A 24,339-nucleotide genomic window follows, 5' to 3' on the forward strand; every position below is an offset into this window, starting at 1 on the left:
CAACCTTTGGATTGGGAGATGAGATGCATACCCAATAGAGGGTAGTCCAGAGTTTCATCCGCCATGGGAAACTCAAAATTGGGAGCACGCTCTGCTTAGCCTACCCGGGCGCGACGCCAACGGTCACCGTCCAATATATCTACTGTCTCTGAGATAGTCGTGGCCGTAAGCCACAGAATACCACAATTTCCCGCCTCCCAAATCGCTAGTCAGAGAACGGAAACTCTGTGAGTGTCGTTCCACGGTCCGAGTTGTGTCTAGGAATCCTCCGGAGTGGACGGGTATGGGGGACTGTACCCGAATTAATCTATTCAAATTATACAGTTAGGGAAAAATCCCCGCCACTAGAGTCCACAATGAGGACTTCTGATGAACTCTAAATCGCAGGAACCCAGCTGTCGGGGCCGGATGCTGGCCACTTACAGTACAGCTGGATCGGTGCCTCCTTTACTCCGCAGAGTGTAAGCAATTGCTACACAAACGCCCACTGGGTCACGGATTGATGGACGGAATCAGATCCACTCCCTCCCGAGCCAGTTATGTATGTGGGAGGAGCTTTGCCCCGCTCACTATCTCTGGGCACTTCGCTTTTAGGGTTTACGCTTCCGTGTCACGCAATCTCTCCTGCCTTTAGCGGAGAGTCTCGATGCCTCTGCAGGACTGGTTCGATCGCTTCGAACTTAGCTTCCCAGCCTTCGGGCTTTTCCGAAAAGGATTTGGGCAGGGATTGTCGGGCTTACGTATGCCCCTATTTATGAATCTTCGTTGCCTTTCTGTGTTTATTGGTTATGCGGGAATGAGTCCACTCCCCGAGGGGGAATGCAAGGGCGGTCCCAGTCGGATTAGATGGCCATCCTTCGGGTCGTGAACTCGCCAGGGCACAAAGGGTGTAGGCTTGGTGGTTCGAGATTCGAACTTGAGGTTCTCGCACTTCGGCAAATCTTGCATGTTCTTGTTCCTGGACAAATCCTTCAGAGTCCGGACTTTTGTCCCCTGCTGGGACAAGGCTGCCTAGCGCACCGAGATAAGCACTATCCATCCTAGCGGATTTAACATAGATTGTGGCGCAGTCTTCCCAGGTCCCGAAAGCCCCGGCTTATTGATGTCCTTCATCGCTTGCGGGTAATGACCGGGCACGGAGCATCCGGTGCAAGAACCAAATCCCGTCCTTCTACGATTTCCAGAAGGAGAAATTGTGGAGCACCAGGGCTACGCGGAATATGCCGAATTGCCTCCCCAGCGGGGCCAGATTCTTCGAATGGGATGTCTTGAAGAGTGATTCGATTGTTTACGGCAGTGGAGAAGCATTTTAGTCAACCTCGTGGTCGAGCTTAGCCTGGGCCCACGCTCTTATGGGCATCTCGCGATTTCTTTAAAGAACGCGGTGCGCGCATTTCGGCAAGGATCACGCTGATCGCAACGAGCCACTGGAGGGCATCTCTACTCCTCAAGCAATGGCCTACGGTATGCTGGTCGCCGGGCTCTTGAGCCTGGCTGTGGCTGCTTCGTCGCAGAATGTCGCGCAGCGCGTCTCTTCCAATTCTGTTTCAGGCATGCCTCTGTTCCCAAGCGAGACTCTGCAGTTGACCGATGAGGCTTTGTCGAGGCTCGCCAAGGACCAGCGCGCGTGGTTCGAGTTTGGCAGCAATGGCTCTGTCTCGGCTGCTCGCTCGTCCAGACGCTGCAGGCTACTCCCGGGGATAGACTGTGGCCTTCAGAGAACATCTGGGAGCTTTTCGACTGGGTCCTCGGCACTGGCTCTCTCATTAAGACCGTGCCTCTTGCGACGGTCTGTTATCCCTCCGAACCGGACTACGACAGTGCCAAGTGTGAAGAGATCACCGACAACTGGACAAACTCCTACTTGCAGTACGTCCCCTTGATGCAAACGATGGATCGACTTCGGCTCTAACATGGATTAATAGTGCTGCGGATCCCGCATCCATAATGTGGCCTTTGTTTGAAGGTCGTACATGCTTACCCACGAACCAGAATGTCACGGCGGACTGTACACTGGGTGGATACAGTAGTTACGCTGTCAACGTGAGCCATGTGGCGCAGATTCAACTTGCTGTCAACTTTGCTCGTCTGGCCAACCTGCGCCTGGTGGTGAAGAACACCGGTCATGACTTCTCTGGCAAATCCACTGGAGCCGGTGCGCTTGGTATCTGGACCCATAACTTGAAGGAGATGGAGTACTATGAGAACTACCGCGGTTCGGGCTACCAAGGACCTGCTCTGAAGATGGGTGCCGGTGTCCAGGCCTTCGATGTCTATGCGAAGGCCAGGGAGCTCGGGTTGACGGCCATCGGGGGAGAAGGAAAGGTATGCTGAACGGATCCCCTCATGCATCACGGCCACTGACTGATTCATATAGACCGTCGGTGTTGCTGGTGGCTACGTGCTCGGAGGGGGTCACTCCCCCATGTCCAGCATATACGGTCTAGCGGCTGACCAGGTTCTGGCGCTCGAGGTCGTGTTAGCCAACGGTCGCTTCGTCACTGTCACGGAGGAGACCGACCCAGATCTCTTCTGGGCTCTTTGTGGTGGAGGCGGCGGTGAGTTCTCAACATACATTCCAAGTGCCAGCGTCCAGAATTGTAGAGCTAATGGCAACTAACAGGCACTTACGGCGTTGTCACCTCGGTCATCTCTCGCCTCCGCCCCAAGGTTGGCGTGACCCTGTCCAAGTTCTCCTTTGCTACGAGCCCCAATGTATCCGCAGATACCTTCTGGGCCGGGATCCGCTCATATATGCAACGGTTCCCTACCTACGCGGATGCCGGCACCTACGCCTATTTCTGGGTCCTGCCCACCGGCCCGGGTGCCTTCGAATTCTTGATGAACCCATTCTTCGGTGTGAACCACACCCTGGATGAATTCAATGCCTTGGTCAAACCGTGGTTCGACGACCTGAAGGCTCTCGGGATTCCGTTCACGCCTAACAGCACCTACTTCCCCGACTTCTACGACGCCTGGGCCGCTGGCTTCCCCCTGGAGACAGTCGCATCCAGCACCATGCTGACTGGATCCCGTTTGTTCCCTCGGGCGAACTGGGAAGACGAGTCGAAGTTCAATGCTACCTTCGCTGCGCTGCGATCTACCATCACCGCCGGTCACCCCTTACTGGCATTCAATATGAAGGTCGACCTGCCCGAGGGTTCCCCCGAGAACTCGGCCAACCCTGCCTGGCGCAAGACCCTCATGCACGCGATTACTTCGACCACCTGGAATACCACCACGCCCAACGCCGAGATCAAGCAGATCATGGATACATTCACCTATGATACCCTTGGTCAGTGGCGTGCTACTTGCCCTGACGCTGGTGCTTATATGTCCGAATCGGACGTTCTGGAGCCCAACTTCGAGCAAGCTTTCTACGGAAGTAACTACGACCGTCTTTACAAGCTAAAGCAGCGCTATGACCCCACGGGTCTATTCTATGCTGTTACCGCTGTTGGCAGTGAGAACTGGCAGGTCAAGAGCCTGGATGGCCTCCCTGACCAGAATGGCCGTCTGTGCCGCATTTAATGCCGTACAATCCGAGAAGTAGAGATCATTATGTAGATATAATGTCAATCGAGACTCTCACACAGCATCTTGAAGTTTGTTCTAGAACGAGTATGAGGAACGGTCCCCCCTCTCACACAAAGTAATTGCACACATCACAGTGATACTCGCATTCGCTTATGCTTGATACTGATTCCCCAGGGCCCAACATACACCACCATCGCAAAGGTACTCTGGACAGCATTCCCCTGCCCAGATGTTCTATAAGGTGCTGACCTGCAGAGACAGCTGCAATAAAGCACCGAGCCACCCGCGGGGAAGCTCAGCCGTCTTACCCCTCACTGCAATGGATTTCAATCTCCGACAGATCGGGCTTAAACGGTCTCAATTACCCGGTCCTTGATAAGCCCTCGCTTAGAAGTTCGGCGGGTAGCTCGCCGCAAGCTGGTTGGTGGGCAGCCGACGATCGTCGAGACTGCTGGTATCAACAGCAGCAGTTGGCGCGTCGATCGCTTCCCCCCCCCCCCAGGTTGTACCGCACCGTCTCAATATAATGTGACTTTGGGGAGATGCGGCTATCAGGTTACATGACAGCGGTTTATTCGCCCGCGGCCACGATCTTTCCAACATAAATATCCCCGATCGAAGCAAAAGGATGTCAAACAAACTGAGGCTGTCCCGATCCCGAAGCTTTGGAAGAGATACTCCCTGGCAGAATGAAGCGGGGCCGACTCTTTCAGTGCGCAGCTTCGGCTTTGGTATGGCAAGGAGGTAAGCTGCATCAACTATACTCAATTTCAGTAATCGCCAACCGTCACTGACCATTTGCAGCATACGCACGTCTTGTCACGGTGCCAACCATCCCTTTCACGGAGACGGGTGGGAGCTATGATTTATCGCAGCTCACCCAGATTATCGTGGACTCGCGATATGTCAACGCGGTAGACCACCAAGGCCAAACGCTCATACCACCGACGCTCCTGGGTTTCGCCGAAACCTTCCAAGGTGACCTCAAGTCGTCTCTGGGCTTGAACCTTGACCTTGCTAGGGGTGGCGCATCCAAGGAGAACACCATCTTTTTGACTCTGGCGAATAACACCCAGTTCCGCGATGTCGCCGGTCGATTTACATCCGAGGGATACAGGCTCGAAGTCACCGACGATCGGATAGTCGTGACGGGGGCAAGTCCCCTCGGTGCATGGTGGGCCACCCGCTCCATCATCCAAGCTGCAGCAGCTGGAAATTCGAGTATGCCCCAAGGAGCAGGCGTGGATGCGCCAGGCTGGGCATCCCGCGGCGTAATGCTCGATGCTGGGCGCAAGTTCTTCCCCGCGGACTTCCTTGTTGAGATGTGCTCGTATCTCTCGTTCTTCAAGCAAAACACATTCCATGTCCATTTGAGTGATAACCTCTATAACAATGTGGACCAATATTCCCGCGAGCGCTCGCTGGATCTGTACGCCGCTTTCCGACTGTGGTCAGACGATCCGGCAGTCGCTGGCTTGAATCGCCGGGCCAATGAGTCTTATACCTTTGATGAACTCAATGACGTGCAGAAGCAATGCGCAAAGCGTGGCGTTACGATCATCCCGGAGATCGAAGCCCCGGGACATGCTCTTGTGATTGTGCAGTGGAAGCCCGAGATCGGGCTAGATACGGACCTGAGTATGCTGAACATCAGCCATCCCGAGACACTCCCCACTATGAAGACAATCTGGAAGACATTTCTGCCGTGGTTCCACAGCAAGGTGGTTCACATCGGGGCGGACGAGTACGACAGCAGCCTGGTTGCAGATTATACGCGCTTTGTCAACGAGATGGAAACCTTTATCCGCCAAGAGACAGGCGGTCGCAAGTCTATGCGCATCTGGGGCACTTTCACACCCAAAGAAGGCGCGAATGTGTCAAAATCGATTTCTTATCAACATTGGGATACCGGGGCGGATAAGCCGTACTACGATTATCTTCAGAACGGCTACTCGGTCCTCAACTCAGATGACTATCTCTATCTCGTTGGCGGTTGGTCGGGGTCATTCCCACCGCAGCTGGAGCTTAGCAAAATATTTCAAGGCCCATATGGAAAACCGTACTCGCCAGAAGTGTTGGACAGTTCTGACAAGGGTGACAATCCCCCTCGTAACAATCCACGAGTTTTGGGCGAGCTGGCTGCTCTCTGGAATGATTACGGTTCCAACGCCACCACAGTGCTGCAAGCGTATTATTCCTGGCGCAATGCTCTGCCAGCGCTTGCGGATAAACAGTGGGGCGGAAATGTCACCGAAGATGAATATCGAGCAGCGTTTGATGCCCTGCACCAAGCAGCCCCGGGTCAGAACCTCGACCGCACAATTCCAAGTCACTCCGATGTCATCCTCAACTATTCATTCGACAGCCATCATGGGGAAATGGCGACCGATAAGTCTGGGAACGGCTATCACGGCACTCTGCACGGATGCAAAGTGTCGGATAAAACCCTCCGTCTCGTCGACGGATGCTATCTTGAGACACCGTTGAGGAGCAAGGGGCGTGATTATACCCTTTCATTTCGAGTGAAGCCAACTTCGAAGATGCCAGGCGCTCTCTTCTCTGGGCCCGACTCTGTGTTCATGGCCGGCAATGGCTCTATCTCTAACGTAACGTTGATCACTGGCGGCAACCCATACTCGCTGAACTACAGCTTGCCTCTGAACGTCTGGACAGATGTGAGCCTCATTGGGAAAGGAAACACCACGCTGTTGACTGTTTCTGAAAAGGGAGCCAAGTCCACGACTATGGAATTTCTGGCGAAGATCGGTGTCAACGGGGAGTATTTCGCTTGGGCACCGATTGGCATTGAAGCTCCGCTGGCGCGGATCGGGCAGGGGTTTAATGGGCTGATGCAGAATATCGTTCTCAAGAATGGTGCTCCCGATAAATAGATCCTAACTTGTTAGCTCGAGTTTACGTTACCTGATAGGCATCCAGATACGTTCACTGCGAAATCATCCTTTGCCTTATCAAAGGGATGGCCATTTCTGCCGTTCTTCAGGAACTAGTCTTGGGTAATCTATCTTAGTTTACAGAAACCCATCACCTTGCAAAGAGTTTAAACTCTAAACCTTACTAACAATCTTTATGTCTCTCAAGCATGAAGGGCCGAACCACGTCCAAGTTCGTTTCTCAGGACCGATATCCGAAACTCTGCATTCCACGGCTCCAGGGCTACCGCGGACCAGACCGGAGAGCCTCACCTGCAAGCATAGAGACTCCCAAATCCATGATCTGCAGCCATTGGATCCCTCGGGTGGACCATGGCACCTCCTTATCAGCGAGCTTAGCCGCATCCGGCCGCATATCGACGAGCGACCCCTATCCGCCCAATCAGACCGCCGAACCGTCCACATGGCCCTAGTCTATTGCGCAAGACTCCTTCACCAGCTGCAATAGCGTGCCATGGCGCAAAGCATGGCCGATAGCTTAAAACCACTCTACCTCTCACGGTGGGAGGCTCCCAAGCTGCAATGACCCGCGGCCCAGCCACCATGAGGCTCGCCAGCCTAGCTATTGTGCTGATCTCGTCCGTCGGCCTCGCGCTGCCGATCCAGGATATCCCCCGCAGAGCTCCGGCCTCACGGACAGTGCTGTCGGGAGGGAGCGGGAGCTCTTCGCCACAGCATGTGGTAATTACATGGCCCGAAAACAACCAAGCGTCAAATGTCCAAGATTACATCGAGCGCGAAATGGACGAGATGCCTTTTCTCCGCTCCAACGAGAAAGAATATAACTTTGTCGCCAGCGTACACACTCCTCAAATGCCTGATTCCGATACGGGCCCAGCAATTGGTTGGTCGTCATACAGAGTCTTGCTGGGCGAGCACAAGGGAGAACACGATAGAGATACAGGCACCGAACCCCATACAGCTCCCGGCACCGGCTCGCCGAATGTGCTGGAGATCATCGACCGCAACAAGCTCGGGCCCCAGTGTCTCGCGCTCACGATATTCATTCTTGTGTCCATCATCTACTTTATTCTGTCCATGCTGGGGATGGCGTTCAAATCCTGCATCAAAGCGCGTTACCCACCGAGAGGCTGTGATTCGGTACATCTTTCTGGTCCAGAGCGGCAGCTCCTTGCTTGGACTAATATCCAGTGGGAAATGATGATGGAGAAGGAGAGGCACTGGTGATGGAAGCGCCAGGCGCGAACGGGGCAGATCTCATGATGATTCTGATCATTACTTTTCTTTTGCGGAGTTGGGCCTTGGTAGATACCCTACATATCAACTGGGAATTGCATAAAACCTCAATTGACTTGAAACTTCATGCCGGAGAGTCGTTGCGTCCTAAGAGACCTTGATGCGGGTGTAAGGAGATACACTAAGATTGCTGATTGTCATCCCCTTTCTGGCGTATGAGCTAGAAGTGCACGGTGCAATAGGACTACCTTATATCGATTCATATGGACTGTTGCAGGATGAAGGGTAAAAGAACCAGCCAATCTTAAATCTCTAGATAGGCCGAAAATCTAAATATGCAAACTCGGCAAGGATCATCTTTTGCCATGCTAACAACCACAGCCACAACCCCACACAAACCCCCGAATCGATCCCATCCTTAGTGCACTGGCTTGTGCGCCGGCTTGTGCGCCGGCTTGTGCACAGCAGCATGGGCTTTCTTTGCCGCAGTACCTTTTCTAGCAGTAGAAGACTCGACACCATTCTGCATAGCCTTGAGGTGAGCAAACTGATAGGTATCCTCACCCAAACTCCAAGCCATCACACCCCCAAGCTTCTTCGCCTCCACGATGTCCGAGAACTTGCGGGCGATCAAATCTGGGGTATCCCAAGTCCAGAAGAGGTTGGTCTCTGCATCCCAGTAATACTGGCCGCCGGCCTCCTCGTCCGTCTTGCCGTCCTCTTGTGCCCGGCGCCAGGAGTCGGTGATCGAGACGCCCTTGCAAGTTCCGTAGTCGGAGAGGCAGCCTGCTTGGCAGAAGTCGTCGCCGGTGCCACTAGAATAGAACACAAGTTAGCGAGCTGAGACAGGTGAAGCAAAAAGATAGAGCAATGGAGACTGACCAGTTGCCATATGCACTGCAGCATTGGCCATCAGGGCACTTGGAGGCCTCTCCAGCACCACACTTGCCGTTGGTGCTAACGGCCAGGTTGGCCGGGGGAGCAGCCATAGTGCCTGCTTCGAAGGTCAGCGCGCCGGACTTGCCGTTGTCACTGCCGTCGTCATTCTCAAGCTTGACCATCTTGCAGCCAATAGGGTGGGTGGCGCAGTCCGAGTTGGGGTCAGTGGTGAACCACTTGGCGTAGTAGGCGAAGCCCAGGTTAATCTTCTCAGGCTCAAGACCCCAGTCCAAGTAATCATTGACCACGTCCAAGCTGCCCTGCACACTAGAGTGGTGGCCTGTGACGGTATCACGCCGATTGAGAATATCGTAGCTCATGACGTTGACCATATCGACAGACTTCCAGATCTCAGGACCGGTTTCGTTGTTGAAGGCAATGAAGTCCTGCTTCCGGGCGGGGGTAGCAATGGAAAGCGTCTTATTGCCGATGGCCTCGCGCATGGCAGCTAGGAACTTGGGGTAGGTCTCGATCTCAGAGGTCTTCTCAGAGTTAGGGACCTGCTTATAGTCCTGTCCGTTCCCGCCGGGGTACTCCCAGTCAATGTCTCGTGCATTGTCAGTTGTATTCGGGAACGGAAAGCGATGTGCACATACCAACACCGTCAAAGCCATTTGCATCAAGCATGGCCGCTACGTTCTTCGCATATCGCTTTCGGCCGGCGTCGTCCTTTGCCGCAGCAGAGAACCCAGCTTCATCACCCCATCCACCAATGGCAATCATCAGCTTAGTGTTGGGACTGAAGCGCTTGCGCATGGTATCAGGGGATTCGAAAGGGGTGAATGACGCGGGAGAGTCTGAGTTGAAGAGCTCTGATGGGGCAAATGCCATGATCGCATAATCGATGTCCTGCGTCTTGTCGGCACCTGGCAGGTCCGTAACGTGATACCTAGAGTAACGGTTAGACTAAATGCGCGTGAGCAATAATGCAAAGAGATCCATACTCATCAATGTACATGGCAAACCGCATGGCGGCGGCACTGTGGGCGGCCAGAAGGCCGAGGGCAAGACTCTTCAGCATGTTGAACGGCGAGCAGCGGGCACTAAAGAAGCAGAAATGAAAAGGAACGAAAGTGCAGTGAACGAAACCAGCTGCGAACAGCTCGAGACTGCGAAGCCACAAAGAGAGAGGAGTAAGAAACCGGTAAGTACGAGGGCGTCCTGTGCTTTCATAAAACAAACAGCATTGGTGCCTCCTTCAACATACCCCGGATGATCATACCATGTTTAAGCCCCACTGGTCAAGGGAACAATGCATCCGCCTGCCGCTCAGCTTCATTGGTCCATGGGGGTTTGAATAAGTTCTTATTCTGCGGGACATTGTCCATCCCTATGGCAGAGTGGACCCCTTGGTTCGATCTATGTAGCGTGGATATTGGGTTAGGAGTTACCTCAGGAGCTTGTTTTGGAATGCGAGTGAGTCTTTCTAATATTGTGACTTGTAGAAGTTCTATTATTAGAATTGGTCCCATCAAGACTCAGCAGAGCAGTACAGTTGCCACACGGTCGATCCGATCAACTTGGATATGACGGATGGCGATTTGCTGCGTGTTCCGCTGACCTCACGCGGCGACGCGGTTAGCTGGCATGCTAGATCCGCCATGCATTCACATCCCTCGGGCTTACATTCTTGGCGGCTTAGAATGCCTAGCCAATGAGGAGTCATTGAACCGGGACAAACGCTTGGAACTGTAATCAATTAAGCGTGGAATCGGTGATTTCACGACTAGTTGATTGCCGGAGCAGAGGTTGACCTCAAAAATGTAATTTGATCAGAATGGGCAACAAGTCAATATTTCTATGTGGTGGGTTCAATGGACCAAAATATAAGGGTATAAAAGCAAAGCCAGACTTATTTCACATTGGCTGTTCATGAAAAGAGTAGTATGCGTGCCGCTGGTCAATTCCATTGTCGCCGAATAATAGGCCGGGCCGGATCCCAAGGGCCAATGACAACATTCTTGTATTTCTGCAAACTTATAAGCCACCAGCTACAGCCTCCCATGGCAAGTGCAGTCAGAAGGCTGCCTAGGAAAGACCCGATGGCAGCCGAGGTCAGTCCGCTGCCCAGGGTCATTCCCGACAGCACCGCCGGCAATGATCACCAATGCAAGTGTCAGCATGACGTGGCCTGTCCAAGATTGCTGTCTGAGTTGACGGCGGAAGATTGGAAACAGCCCGAAGACTTCCATGGAGAACAGCATCAGGCTGAACACGTGTGTTGTCGACGGTAGACGCGACGCGAGCACAGTGGACGCCATGACGGCAGCGTTCGTGGACAATGAAGCTGGGAACTTTGTTGTAGCGCCTGCGCCTTCCCCCGTCCCGTAATCGAAGGAAAATATGTTCATGATTAATAGCCAACAACTCAATGCCCAGATCGAGTCGCTGGCCGTGGACTCCGTCAAAGATTTCAAAATTGGACTTAGTCCTAACAAAGATGAGTAAATCAAAAAAGCCGATTTGACTGTTGATAAGCGCTGCCGATTTCGTGACGATAGGAGAGACAGGAGACCCGGGTCATGGCCATCGGTCCCCAGACTTGGGTTCGACGTTGTCGAATAGAATCCAGCCCTTGACCCCCCTTGCCCGTTCGAAGCCCCATTGAGGTCAGCGCTCCCCGGCGACAAGTGATCCTTGGATTCGCCACCGGCCATTGTTAGACCGAGGCCGTGGATGGGACTAGTCTTCCAGCTATTGGGCTGAGCTTCGCTGGCGGCTGGGTTAGCCACGCTCGCCATCGAGCTCGAGCTTGACCCGTCGTCGCCATTGACAAAACCATTCGCATTTTGTGACAGCCCCGCCTGCTCAGCCCCGGCCCATCTGTCCCAGAGCACCCACCCGATGGCCGTGCCTACACTACCCCAGCAGACTACTGACACGGGGCTCACGCGTTCGTGGAAAATCCCGCTGAAACAGCAGACGAAGATAACCACTGAACACACATGCTGCACAATTACTGTTGAATCTGCAACAAGTGGCCAGAAATCGTAAGGTCTGACCCTCGGGTTCCGCTGCAGGTGATCGAGGAAGGTCTCGGTATCGGTGTAGTTGTCCGGATCTGCCACCCATTCCAGTTAGCCCATATGTCTACTCCAAGCAAAGAAGAAAGAAAAAACTTATAAAAAGAGAAAATAGATCCGATCCAGCGCCGGGGAGCTCTTACAGGATTGTTTGACCCAGAGTAATTTCTTCCATGCTCCTTTCCGCCGTCGTCTTCCACTTGTGCTGCCTAATTTCCGCACTTCCTTCCGGCCATCGTTGCCAAGCACTCCACGCGGGGCACGCAACGCTGCACCGCCGCTGCCCAGCGAATGAATGCGGTCACCATAGACTAGTGGTGCTGAGCGCGCCCGTGATAATGAGGTCGCGAAGTATGCATCCTCCGGCGCTAGGCGATCGGGGTCGGGAATGCGGTCCACTTCAGGAGGTTGGTCACGACGGGATTCTGAGTCGAGGAGAGGCGGAGCAAATGCGGATATTGATGAGTGCTGAGATTCCATCGAGCCGAGACGCCTAGCTTCGGGGCATGGCGTTGGCGAGCGGCTGTGCTTTCGAGTACAGTTATACGTTTGGTCTAGACGACCTGTCAACCTGTCGCGCGGGCGTCCAGCGGTATCACGTGGTTCGAATTTCCGGATTAGGAAGGGGTATAGTTTGCGCGACAACATCGATGGACTTACGGGGTTTTTTTTGGCAGAGGTCAGGGGGAATTAACATATTAAAGCTTTTTTTTTTTTCCAACCTAGCTACATTCTGCTCCCCATACTTTTACTCGTGGAGCCGAACCTCGATGACTCGCTCCTCATTATTCTCTAGCGAGAGCGTGGCCACATCGCGACACAGCATCTCGAACTCCTCTTGACAACCTTTGCCAAGATACCGCTCCTCACCTGCCCCGGGAATCTTGCACCACAGCCCAGCTTCTTCGGTCTGCATATTGCCAAAGAAATCTTGAGCCTTCTTAAAAAAAGACTCAACGTTGCATCCGTTCGCTGGGAAGTGGCGGGCTTTGTTCGAATTCGATGAAAGTAACTTGAACCGAATTGATCCCAGATCCACCTTTGTTTCACGTTGCTTGGTAGATGGTCCGCATCCAAGGTTCCCAGACTTTGACAGGTTAACTGGGATATGACTGTCGTGCGTTGCCTCATAGGGATCCGGAGGCGTCTCAGGAAGTGTAAGCCTAGCCGCCGACGCCATTTCCATAGGGCTGCCAAGGGCTACCCCATGGTAGGGGCTCGCAGGCGACTCAAAAGACAGAAGACCGTCTTTCTGTGAACTGGCTCCCTGTACGAGAGCTTTCTCGGGGGTCACACGAGGACTGCTTGGTTGGCTAGAGCCAGTAAGGCGGGAACAGACACGAGAGCTGTTTGTGATTGTGCCACTATGGCCAAACATGCCTGCCCGAAACTTAATACCGCTTTCATCATCCGCATTGATCTTTGAGACCTTTGCGGCACACACTTGGTGCTCGAAACTAAAATTAGACTTCAAACCAAGCCAGATCACTAGGAAGGTAGCCCGCCAATTCTGCTTGACATTGCGAACACTCGGAGGATTCTGTATGAGGCCGACGAACACATCATTTCGCAGTTCCTTTTCTGTTTCGTTTTCAAATCCGTTTTCAGAATGCAGGACCAACATGGTGTATGCGGTTCCTTTTGCGGGAACGCCGATTCTCTTGTAAGCAACCTTGTAGGCTGATAACTCATACTCATCGCCATCAAAGTTGAAAACTTTGAAAGGGAACCACTTATCCAGAGTTGACCTTAGGACTTTCAACGCGCTGGGTGGGCTTTCTTCTGGGGATCGGCTGTGCCATTCGTCGAGCTGAGCGAGTAGATGGGTTGGGAAGGGTTTGTCAGGGCCAAAGACACGCTCGATTCTCCACTGGCTTCCAGCTGAAATCGAAGGAGAGCGCGCAGAACCAAACGAGCTTCGAAGTCCGGTTCCGGACACTCTTGCCCCAGTCATCGGATCCCAAGCAGCATGGCGCGCGGAATCCGCCGTGGGACTAACTGGAGATGGTTGAGATGCTCCAGGTCCCGCCGGTGGGGTCTTTGGAAAGCCGGAGAACCAATACACCTGACCTGGGGCTTTTTGTAAGCTCTTTGACATTTCAGACCTTGTTGCAGGAGGTTTCGTACCAATATCCTTCCTCGATGTGTTGTCGATTTCGACGCTTGGGACGGGTGGTTCTGATGGCATGCTCTCAACTGTTGGGTTCAGGAGGTATTTGATACTGAATTTGTGATAGTCGGTATTGGGTTTAGAGTCTTCCATACCGAATTCAAGCTCTTTGATCCTCTGGGGAACGCGATTGTCGCGTGCACGATCCGGCGTAACAGGAGAGAGGGCTGTCTGCTCTCCAACGCTACGGGTTAGAAAAGCTTCTGTGGTTCTGTCATTCAGTGGATGAAAACAAGGCAGCGTGTCGGGAGAGGTACTATCAGATTCACCAAGTAGCACTGGCCGTTCACGTCGATTAGACATCTTCCTCGTCGGTTGGAAATTCAAAATTGAGATGCGAGTTGAAACACGGTCAGAGGTGCGAAGGATGAGGTTTGAGGGTGTGTGTCAGAGCCTTGGGAAGGAGAAAGTCAACATGAGAATGAATGTCAATGAATAAGAAAGATCACTGGACGGGCGCCAACGAGCAGAAACAAACGCGGCAGCTCGGAGGCAGCCCCGAGCTTTTTTCCACCCCAGTGCTAGTAATATTATGCAATAGATCGGTTCTTACTGTCTAGTCTAGTACTGCCAACTCTGGAAGTATACAAGTGTGCCAGTCCCCATGGGTCTATGCTCGCAAGCCTTCCCGCATGGGTAAAAAGACCAATATCCATATGGGATGTATGCTAGAGTTGATGCTTCATGCTAATTTGGGCTTTGGAGACACTCTTTCAGCATCTCATTTACTTCATGTCCTCAACATCAACACAGTCGTTCGCGGTGGATACCGGAGAATTGGGTATTAGTCTTATTGCGTGGATGACTTATACAAGATAACTAGTTACTGGGACATAGCACATCACTAAGCACGGCGGCTCAAGCCGGAGGCAGGGCAAAGATGGCACGAAGTGTCGAGGTATTAGGCTGCGACTACTATTGCAAAGGAAATTTGAAGAAGTAAATGTCCTTTTAGGTCTTTGCTATCTGCCTAGGTGTATCTATTAGTAGCTCATACAGAGTTTGCGAAGCATACCAGTGTGCATCTGCGTCATTCTATCTCTGGGTCCGTCTAGAAAATGACGAAGATCAAGGGTATCATTATGAGGGTGATGAAATGGATCGACGACCCGGATTGGATGTGGATCTACCCTTGGCCAGCGATCTTTTGATGAGTGACCGTTTTGTGAGAGAGGTTCTTGTAACCTGCCAGGACAAATGGTATTCCGCGATGTTCAGAGTCCCCCATCAAACAACACGATCATGAAGTGGATGTGGACAGGCCATTCCGTTCCTCGATAACACTCTTGACGACATTTTTCACCGCCTGCGGTGCGACAATATCGTCGACACTGTTGCGACGGCCCCAGTTCTGCGGTTGTCGGCGTATGAAAGCACCAACAGCGCCCAGGTAGCCCTCATGTCGCAGGAAATAAGCCTGTTTTTCACCTTTCGACCAGAAACGAATGGCGTAAGATAGTGTGTTCATGGTCTGTCGGTGTCCACGAATGAAAGATCCTCCAAAATAGATGTGTTTTACTCCGTGTTTTTCCGATTGCAGATAAGCGATTTGACCGATGTTGTTACTGCGCATGTTAGTCTCGAAATACTGGAGGAGCAATCACTGAAATCTTACCTGATCGCATAGAGCAGACTACGGCTCATGTCGGCGTGATTGAAGTTAACTCCACCACTTCTCCTTTCGGAGTCGTTGATCAATCCCTCGCCATCCTCGGCGTCATCTTCTGCATCTTTCTTTAACCTGAAGACTTTGCCAAATGTGCTTGCGATGGCAGTGCTCTTCAGCCCAATTTTGCTGTAGTCCATTCCATAGATGTCGCCGACCAGCATATCCACCCCGCATTATCACCACGATCCGCCATGGCCAGCATGTCGTCGAATGTAGCGGCACCGGTTAGTAGGGACATGAGACCCCAGAATGTTCCACCTCCCAAGTGGGTTCCCCCCACACGCTCGAATTGCCTCGGGCCGGATACTTTGATCATGGACACTCCCGACCCGATATTGACCAGGAGGTATGGGTACACGTCTGGGCGAGCCTCTGCATATTGCATTGGCTCCGAGTCCGAATCGCTGTAGGTGAAGACCTCGTTGGGAATCTCTGTAATGAAAAAGTCCAGACCTGGGTCGGATCAGTTCCGTGCTCCATCTCGCTTCCACCTGCCCGGGACATACCGATAATCAAGCATTCCATCTCCTCTTCTCGCAGGATATTGACGTTCAGCGCCTCCTTCATCTTATCATAGAATTTGAATGCACCGCCTCCTGTTGCGACGACACATAATTCATCACGCTTCGAGGTATTGCGCTTCTCGTGCTCCTCCTTAAGGTGTCGAATAAAATTGATACAGAGGTCAATGCGATGAGTCTCGAAGTTCAAAAAGTTCAGTCGACCGCCATTGTCCGCCGAGTCCAATTCCCGGGTAAAGTACACGAGCTTTGCGAGTGATCCGCCAATCTATGGATACCCTCATTGTCAGCGTGGGGGGGAGCTTCTTTTTTTTTTGAACCCGAATTGCGGGGCCGGTCGCATGCGGGGCACACACGCAATAGAAGCTGGACAACAACTTACATCGACAGCCACATGGCTCACCAGGCCAGTATGATGGGGGAGACGGATATCTTTGTTCTCATAATGCACACCATCAGCTTCGATGGGGCTGCGCGACCGAGGTTCCTCGTCGACGATGAATGCGCCGGTGACATTGATCTTCACGGCGCCGGGATTGGAGATGGCTTCCTCCAGGCGGGAAGCGCGTTTGCGACGGCCGTCTATCTCTGGAGGATTTGAGGGAGCCATGGTGATGTTGAAAGGAGAAGACCAGAATGTCCAGAAGACAGCTTTCCCCGTTCCCACGTTTACGGCGTAAGGGTAGTAATTCCTTCTACCCGGATCCACTTGATCTGCCCTGCCGAGGATCGCACTTCCGAGGCTTCCTGCTTATCACCAGCCGATCCTCGGTCGTTGTACTTGCGTCTATTCACCTCCGCGGCGTAGGAGACCTTTGCCAGCAGTGTTTGGGATATTAGTATGTTCTCCAAGGTGGGATCACGATGCCCGTTCTATACGTGTAGCCTCCGTCCCCTTTATGCGTAGTCAAGAATGCGAGAAGCATCCGATGTCGTCGATTGTAAGCAACAGGCCTGAACCAGCATGAGCTAGTATGAAGAGTAGGCAGATAGCTCTTCAAATTGCAACTACCACGAGGAAAAGCGAGGTCGCGGCGTTTCGATAGTAAATTCAAGTGTCTTGGCGCTGCAAGGTGGGTCCCGCGACCTGTATACCTTCCGCTCTTGGCAGACTGCATTCAAACGGTGATATCCAACAGGGATAATGACATCTTTTTACTATGCTAAAGTCTAAGGGGGGAGTCCGAAATGTAATTTTGATTCAAGGCAATACGCTTGACTCGTATCTAACAGAATTAAGATTCAATTCCACTCATAGGACATGTCAAGGTGCAATACGAGCACTAGTAGCAGGTGAGCTCTCTGGTGAATAGAAGGCAGATGGACAGGGTCCCACTAACCTTGGAAGCAGTCCTTGAACCCTGTCAGACTGATCACCTGCCCATCTGCCGTAGGGTTCCTCCTTTGGCGAGGCCTTAGTACGTGAATCATAGGCTGGGTCTTGATCCTAGTTTTGACTTGACATTCAGTACGCTATCAGGCTTCAATGAGAATAAGTCGAATCTTTCAGTATCTTGCCTACACACCAAAGCTCATAAGCTGCCGTAGGATCCACTACTGTGGTGGTCACGCACCGCCTTGTGTAGCTCAACTTGTTGCTAAGGAAGAGTGAGCTCGTTTGCTCGGTTTGCTCTAGTTGATGGTGATGAAGTGATTATTTACATCTCTCAACTTCCCTCCTTATCTTTCCTTTCTTTTTCCCCGCTCTCGAGTGATTTTTGCGTTTCCCTCCTCCGCTTTCGCCCCTGTGATAGCGGTTGGCATTGACTTCCAGTCCACATTGCCATCTCCTTGACCTTATCACGCGTGCCGTTTGAACAACGCGCCGAACCGTGACCATGGGGAATTTCGATGTCTCTGCTCTGCAGGACGCCCTGAAAGGCTTGACTAACATCTCTGACAAGGCCGAAGTCGCCGAAAAGGCTGAGTCTGCCGCTATGGACGACGCCGTCAATAAGGCCATCCACGGATGGAATGATCCCACCCCGTTCGATTACACAGGCTTCTCGACGTCTAACACTAGTGACTGGGCTGGCAATGCGGCTCGCTATGAGTGGAAGGACGAGTATGGCGACGTCGGCCCCGCTAACCCTGAGCTGGAGAAGCAGCTTTTTGAGGTTGAGTTCCGCTCCAAGCCCGGTGAACGTCTTCGCGAGTAAGTATATTTCTCTCCAACTTCCGGTGGCATATATACACCTCATACCGGTTTCCCTTCACCCATTTCGCGTACAGGCGATACTGATCTATACACAGACTGAACGAAACCCCCGTTGTCAACGTCGAGAGTGAGCAGCCGCTCAAGCCTGTCATTTCGGTACGTCTTCCTCGTCAAACCCATTTTTCCATGATGCTGACAAGTCAAAGTGGGATGGCATGGGTCTCCACCCTGTCATGCGCGAGAACATTGAGCTTTGTTGCTACAAGTACCCCACCACTATCCAGAGTTGGGCGATTCCGGCCGTTCTTCAAGGCAAGGACCTGATCGGTATTGCTCAAACAGGTTAGTTCAAGAATCAACTTCGGTGATCCTCGCGCTAATAAAGTTCTCAGGCTCTGGAAAGACTGGCGCTTTTCTTATTCCCGTCCTATCCAAGTTGATGGGGAAGGCGAAGAAGTTGGCAGCTGCGCGTCCCAACGTGGCTGAAGGGTTCGATAGCCAGAAAGATGGAGTGACAGCTGAGCCTCTTGTGCTGATCATTTGTCCTACTCGCGAGCTTGCCACTCAGATTTTCGACGAGACTCGTCGCTTGTGCTACCGTTCGATGCTTCGTCCTTGTGTTGCGTATGGTGGTGCGCCTGCTCGACTCCAGCGCGACGAGCTTCGGAAGGGTTGTGACATCCTTGTTGGGACGCCAGGCCGCATTATTGACTTCATGTCCCAGCCCCATGTTCTTACCCTCACTCGTGTTCGGTAAGTCGCCTTCCTCTATTACTTACGATGATTTTATATGACTAACCTTGGGCAAGATACACCATCGTCGACGAAGCGGATGAGATGCTGCACAGTGATTGGCAGGACGAGTTCTCGAAGCTCATGTCTGGAGGTGGTGAGACTTCCATCCATGGAGTGTTGTGAAGTGGCGTGGGTGTATTTCATGATAACTAACTTCTACCAGATGGGAACGAAGATACCGACCATTGCTACATGATGTTCTCTGCCACTTTCAACCGTGAATGTCGTCAGCTTGCCCGGACCTTCTTGGCCTCGAACCATATTCGCATTCGCATTGGGCGCCCTGGTAGTGCTCACCTTATGGTGCGCCAGCAGGTAATTTACCCCTCTGGCCCCAAATACAACTGATTCGTAGCCTGACTTTACTTCTAGGTCTACTTCGTCGAAGAGCGTCAGAAGAAGCAGGCTCTGTTTGACCTCTTGGTTAGCATGATCCCGATTCGTACCCTCGTCTTTGTCAATAACAAGAAGGCTGTTGACTACGTTGATGACTTCTTGTACAACAAGGGTCTGCCTAGCACTTCTATCCACAGTGACCGCACCCAGCGTGAGCGTGAGGATGCCATGTAAGTTTCTTTTCCCTCTGGAAAAAAAGATATGATTTCAGGCCATTGACAACCAATCAGGCGTGCCTTCAAATATGCCAAGTGCCCCATCATGGTGGCTACTGGTCTTTCAGCTCGCGGTCTGGATATTGTCAACGTGATGCACGTTATCAATTTTGATCTGCCCAAGGCTATGCACGGCGGTATCAACGAGTACATTCACCGTATTGGTAAGCTTCCATTGATGGTATATCAGGAACCGACCTGCTTTACATTGCATACTAATCCCGTTCCACTGGTACTTAGGTCGCACTGCTCGCATTGGTAACGAAGGTCTTGCTACCTCCTTCTACAATGAGGGCGATGCGGATCTTGCCCCCGACCTTGTCAAGACTTTGCTAGAGTGCAACCAGAACGTTCCCGACTTCCTGGAAGACTTCACGCCATCCGGTGGTAAGATTACATTCGGTGATGAAACGGATGCCGAGGATGAAGAAGACAATGACAACGCAGCGAAAGCCTCAGCTTACAACGCCACTGAAACCGCTGGGGAAGACGTTGATCCTTGGGAAGCTTCCGGTGACACAAATGCTGACCGCGGTGCGAACTGGTAGATCTTTGATTTGCCATTTACAAGCAGGCTCCTGACAGTTCGGGGGTCGGCTTTTGAGTGATTTTTCCATCGATGGCTGTGGTCTTTTGCCTCGATCTTTAAGTCAGTTATGTGACTTGTGCTTGATTCAACCTCGGGAATGCGTGCCTCTTGGCCTACTCGCTCGACTTTTGCCCCTTTCGATCTCCCAGTTGTCCTTTTTTCTTTTCAAGGAATGTGTTATTGCGGATATCATCATGTTCTGGTGAAGATGTTTCGGCATGTCTCTAGTCCCACATCGAGTCCGAGGTTAGGAAATCAAGATCTGCTATTGTGACCGTCTTCATTCGTTGACGTAGAATTTCCCCTGTAGTATTCCCAATTCCTAGCATAAGTAGGTGTTGAGCATCGTGCCTTCCTGCGGGTGTTCGCATGTCAACAATGCCTACCTTATGCAGCGGCATCCCATACGGAGATTTCCCCACCAAGAATCCTCATCACCTGCTGGGATTTGCGTGTCGTTGGCTCATCATGCATCGAATTGTGTCTTTCAAGGTTTCATCCGCCATTGCCATGGCGGCACTCTTGCCTGCAGCCAGCTGCATGTTCCACGCATACGTCGAAACCCCGCTACAACTCGGCGATGACGAAACTTCATTCTACGCTATAGGGAGCCAAAATCCAGTCCCCTCACTGGTTATTGATACATTCCAGCATCAAATCCATAATGATCTCGGTTTCTGGCATGGCATCGGCGAAAATCTGAAGATCGAGCATGAGCCAGGCTGGGTGCGTCTCTACCTACAGACCCTGACCAGAACTTCCATACGCAGTTCGATGCGCGGTCGTGCTTCAGTCTTCTACCCTGGCAGAACCAATTCCTCCATGTAGTCTTTGATGGAACGGCGGACTTTACAGTCTCTTTGAATGAACATAACGCCGACTGCAACCCCCAACGAAGCCCGTTTCCTGGTGTCCCGGACAGCGTCCAGGCATCCAGATACCTGATGCGAACCAAATTCCATGCAGATGGAAATGAGAAGGATAAAGATTGCACGGGTGGTAGCCCAGCCGAGGCGCAGCCCCCTCAAGACCAGACGGTCTTGGGGAATAAGCATGATCCAGATAGGTGCAATGTGGACAGCGACAGTCAAGCTCCTGCTTCTCTAGAAAGAACCGAGCTCTTCATACCACTTTCTCACTTCAATATCGACCAGAGTCGAGTTGTATCTGTTTCTTTCACAGGGTTCTACACTACTGCGCCGCTCACCATATACCGTGTCGAGATTGTATCAACCGTACCTCCTCCATCGGCAGCAAACAACAATTTCCGTATACCTGGAAAGTTGCCTAGTGGTACATTAGTTTTGCGCTGCAAAAGACCGAACTCTTTTGCGTTTGGCATTGATGATGGCCAGCCACGTTTTGCACAAGAGGTCATGAAAATCCTCGATGAGGAGAATGTCCGGGTGACTTTCTTCGTTGTCGGCGCTGGGCTCAGGGATCATTCAAGCAACTTCACCAACTTCTATAAGGACATGATGAGTCGAGGGCACCAAATCGCCCTGCATTCAAATACACATCCTAAGTAAGCGGTCGCGAAGTCTGTGCCAATCACCGATTAACCTTGTCCCAGGATGGAATCACTTCCGACGATGGACCAAATCGATGATGAGATTGAGCAAACATTGCACGTCTTCAGACATGAGCTCGGAATAGAATGTAAGGGCTAAAGTTCCCCGCGACAAGGTAGGTGTCTAACGAAAATGCAGCACAATACTTCCGACCCCCCTATGGCACGGTTGGCGCTCGCATGAGACAGCGGCTGGCCCAGTACATCCAAAACCCGCAGATCGTGAATTGGAGCGTCGATGCGGAAGACTGGATCTGGGCCAACTCGTCCACCCCTGAAAAACAGCTAGACGCATTTTACCGTGGTGTCGCCCGTGGGGGAAATATTGCCGTTATGCATTACCTAAATCCGACAACCGTCGAATACCTTCCACGGTTCATTCGTCATGTCAAAGGCGCTGGGCTGAAGGTAATGCGCATCGACCAGTGCCTGGAAGATCCTACCAGCCCGCCGCTTCTGTGAAGAGCTCGTATATTATCATTGCTCCCGATATGCCTAATTATCCTTATTTTCATGGCCGCCATCAAGCACGCTAGCCCAATATCCATAGAGTTCTCAATTTCCAGGCTTACAAAATCCCAAAATCGGCGAGGACTCAACTTGGTGTATTAGGAGAGTTGACCTTTGCAAATTCACATCCATTAGCGAGATTAGAGGTTGAAACTGCATTAAGGAATCAGGAAACGTCAAACCGAGCGCCTGTGCCATGTATATTGTTACAACAACAATGCTGATCATATCCACACTTTTGATCACCAAATACATATAGTAAAATTGGTGAATATAAAATCCCAATGCCAAAACGCAATGCGTGCGTTACAAGCCCAAAGCTTGAAGGTCGATGAGGAATACTAGGGAGAAGTCAAAATCCCAATACTCGTCATTATTCTCCAAAGTCCGGTTTCCGACAAGGCCCCTTCTTGTCCATCATCTGGCGGATACGACTCGTGAGCCATCCGGACCTGGCATTACCAGGCTGGGGATTGCCGAGGAGGGGCTTTACGCCAGTATAGCAGACTCCCTCACGGAAAGAAAACTGCACGCAGTCCTCCTGCGCCTCGCAATTTCTGCGACATTCTTCAAAAGATCTAGCAAACGGCTTCTCTTTTTCGGACAAGTTATCCCAGTTTGATCTCATCGGCTGCGATGCGATTTCCGGATACAGATATTCGCGGAAGACATCGCCATGTAGTAGGATGCGTTTATTTTTCTGCGAATTTCTTAGCAGGGAAACGTCGCGTGTCCAGATACGGCGTTCACTCACATCATGCCATCGCCTCTGCTCAAATTTCCAAAGATCCTCAATATCCTGCGAGCTCAAATGATGGAACGCAACGGCGGGGAAACACCACGGCTGCCGATACAAATCAACATTGAACTCATCCAGTTCCCCCAAATTAGCATTCTGCAAGATCGGCCACGAAAAATGCAACGGAACCCCCGCATCCAGCAACACCTTCCCCAGCACACAATCCCCCGCCCAGTGCTGATCCGTGTACTCATGCAGCTCCGCTTTCCGCGTCGCATACTCCCGCGACGCCGCTGCCAGCGCGGGATTCGACAACACGAACCCGGACCCGCCGTGCGCAAAGACCACGTCCGCGATCTGCGTCTCCGTGCCGAGGTAGTACGGCTTGCGAGCGTCGAAGCGCGCCAGCCACGCCAGCACAGTCGGCCACGAGACGTACGTGTCGGCCTCCATGAAGACGAACCACTTCGCGTCCGGCTTGTAGCGCAGCGCGTCCTGGGCCATGGGCAGGAACTTCCATTTGTCCAGCTTCCAGCCCGGGTTGTTGGGCTTGCCGATGTTCGAGTTTGCTTCGTCGGCAAAGTCGTCCTGCTCCAGGCCCTTGCGGCCGAGCTTGCGGATGCGGTTGTAGATGTTGAAGTCGGGGACTCGATCACGGACGTCGGCGTCCATGGTGCGGAGGGCGTCGTGGATCTTGACGCCTTGGATTTCTTCCTCGAAGTCGGAGTAGATCACGAAATGCGGGATGCAGCGCAGGGTTGTGGAGAAGTGGATGGGGACTTTGTTGCGGGATTCGGTGACGCCGGTTTTCATGACGACGAGGACATCCTCGATGCCCGGGAGTGGAGGACAGAAAGTGTTTGGAGGGCCGGCATTGTGTGGGTTGGGCCTTCTGGCGCGGCTCGAGAGGTCGGATTGGAGGGAAAGGATGTGGTAGAGGAAGAAGACGGCAATGGCGGCAGCGAGGGCTTTTAATCGGCGGCCGAAGCGGCGGGAGGGGACCATCCTGTCAAGCTCTCTTTCGTGAAGCTTCACTCGCGCGGAGCTGGCCCTGCGAGCATCGTTTCCGGGAGCAGGGGTTCTGGTGCTTGGAAGCTCGAGCGCTTAAGCTTTTGATCGACTTTTGTAGCTTCGGTTGCTGACGCAGCTGACGCGTAGATTTTGGGATTGTGGTTGGGTTCGGATGAAGAGGAGATTGTAGATTCGTCCTGGAGGAGGATTCGTTCGTAGCTACTGCGCTGGAGTTAATGTTCCCAATTGTAACTTGTAAAGGTGTTCTTTGTCTCTCCCACCCCTTGATCTACCCTTGGCTCCTGGGAGGGATGGCTCGCAATGCTCCGTATCTTTCAGAGGAATGCGT

General features: G+C 52.4%; 10 protein-coding genes across 10 annotated transcripts; 5 read left to right on the forward strand and 5 right to left on the reverse strand.

Moving 5' to 3' along the window:
* Positions 1-1,454: 1,454 nt before the first annotated feature.
* On the forward strand, positions 1,455-3,531 carry N7468_009333 (FAD-dependent oxidoreductase; the record flags this gene model as incomplete). Its single annotated transcript, XM_058478629.1, has 5 exons — positions 1,455-1,672; positions 1,705-1,869; positions 1,926-2,325; positions 2,378-2,558; positions 2,624-3,531. 5 exons carry the CDS (start codon positions 1,455-1,457, stop codon positions 3,529-3,531), a joined length of 1,872 nt encoding a protein of 623 aa, XP_058326959.1.
* A 695-nt stretch (positions 3,532-4,226) lies between these two features.
* Positions 4,227-6,428, forward strand: N7468_009334 (uncharacterized protein; the record flags this gene model as incomplete). Its single annotated transcript, XM_058478630.1, has 2 exons — positions 4,227-4,281; positions 4,342-6,428. 2 exons carry the CDS (start codon positions 4,227-4,229, stop codon positions 6,426-6,428), a joined length of 2,142 nt encoding a protein of 713 aa, XP_058326960.1.
* Positions 6,429-6,637: 209 nt separating this feature from the next.
* Positions 6,638-6,901, forward strand: N7468_009335 (uncharacterized protein; the record flags this gene model as incomplete). Its single annotated transcript, XM_058478631.1, has 1 exon — positions 6,638-6,901. The coding sequence occupies one exon, from the start codon at positions 6,638-6,640 to the stop codon at positions 6,899-6,901; it is 264 nt and encodes an 87-aa protein (XP_058326961.1).
* A 130-nt stretch (positions 6,902-7,031) lies between these two features.
* Positions 7,032-7,676, forward strand: N7468_009336 (uncharacterized protein; the record flags this gene model as incomplete). Its single annotated transcript, XM_058478632.1, has 1 exon — positions 7,032-7,676. One exon carries the CDS (start codon positions 7,032-7,034, stop codon positions 7,674-7,676), a length of 645 nt encoding a protein of 214 aa, XP_058326962.1.
* Positions 7,677-8,103: 427 nt separating this feature from the next.
* On the reverse strand, positions 8,104-9,645 carry N7468_009337 (uncharacterized protein; the record flags this gene model as incomplete). The annotated part of the gene is made up of 4 exons (XM_058478633.1): positions 8,104-8,500; positions 8,568-9,171; positions 9,221-9,513; positions 9,569-9,645. The coding sequence occupies 4 exons, from the start codon at positions 9,643-9,645 to the stop codon at positions 8,104-8,106; spliced, it is 1,371 nt and encodes a 456-aa protein (XP_058326963.1).
* Positions 9,646-10,615: 970 nt separating this feature from the next.
* pigc (phosphatidylinositol N-acetylglucosaminyltransferase) lies at positions 10,616-12,295 on the reverse strand (the record flags this gene model as incomplete). Its single annotated transcript, XM_058478634.1, has 2 exons — positions 10,616-11,685; positions 11,791-12,295. The coding sequence occupies 2 exons, from the start codon at positions 12,293-12,295 to the stop codon at positions 10,616-10,618; spliced, it is 1,575 nt and encodes a 524-aa protein (XP_058326964.1).
* A 100-nt stretch (positions 12,296-12,395) lies between these two features.
* Positions 12,396-14,120, reverse strand: N7468_009339 (uncharacterized protein; the record flags this gene model as incomplete). Its single annotated transcript, XM_058478635.1, has 1 exon — positions 12,396-14,120. One exon carries the CDS (start codon positions 14,118-14,120, stop codon positions 12,396-12,398), a length of 1,725 nt encoding a protein of 574 aa, XP_058326965.1.
* Positions 14,121-15,057: 937 nt separating this feature from the next.
* Positions 15,058-16,617, reverse strand: N7468_009340 (pantothenate kinase; the record flags this gene model as incomplete). The annotated part of the gene is made up of 5 exons (XM_058478636.1): positions 15,058-15,382; positions 15,433-15,612; positions 15,654-15,939; positions 15,993-16,275; positions 16,390-16,617. The coding sequence occupies 5 exons, from the start codon at positions 16,615-16,617 to the stop codon at positions 15,058-15,060; spliced, it is 1,302 nt and encodes a 433-aa protein (XP_058326966.1).
* Positions 16,618-17,845: 1,228 nt separating this feature from the next.
* N7468_009341 (DEAD box RNA helicase) lies at positions 17,846-22,192 on the forward strand (the record flags this gene model as incomplete). The annotated part of the gene is made up of 13 exons (XM_058478637.1): positions 17,846-18,162; positions 18,261-18,321; positions 18,372-18,507; positions 18,558-18,918; positions 18,975-19,054; positions 19,124-19,275; positions 19,333-19,526; positions 19,587-19,735; positions 19,812-20,115; positions 20,556-20,886; positions 20,931-21,685; positions 21,734-21,819; positions 21,870-22,192. 13 exons carry the CDS (start codon positions 17,846-17,848, stop codon positions 22,190-22,192), a joined length of 3,249 nt encoding a protein of 1,082 aa, XP_058326967.1.
* Positions 22,193-22,613: 421 nt separating this feature from the next.
* Positions 22,614-23,984, reverse strand: N7468_009342 (glycosyltransferase family 31 protein; the record flags this gene model as incomplete). Its single annotated transcript, XM_058478638.1, has 1 exon — positions 22,614-23,984. The coding sequence occupies one exon, from the start codon at positions 23,982-23,984 to the stop codon at positions 22,614-22,616; it is 1,371 nt and encodes a 456-aa protein (XP_058326968.1).
* Positions 23,985-24,339: the final 355 nt, after the last annotated feature.

This window comes from Penicillium chermesinum, assembly GCF_028974085.1.
Source record: "Penicillium chermesinum strain IBT 19713 chromosome Unknown utg000007l:1.0-2695246.0:1.0-2697696.0, whole genome shotgun sequence".
NCBI lineage: Eukaryota > Fungi > Ascomycota > Eurotiomycetes > Eurotiales > Aspergillaceae > Penicillium > Penicillium chermesinum.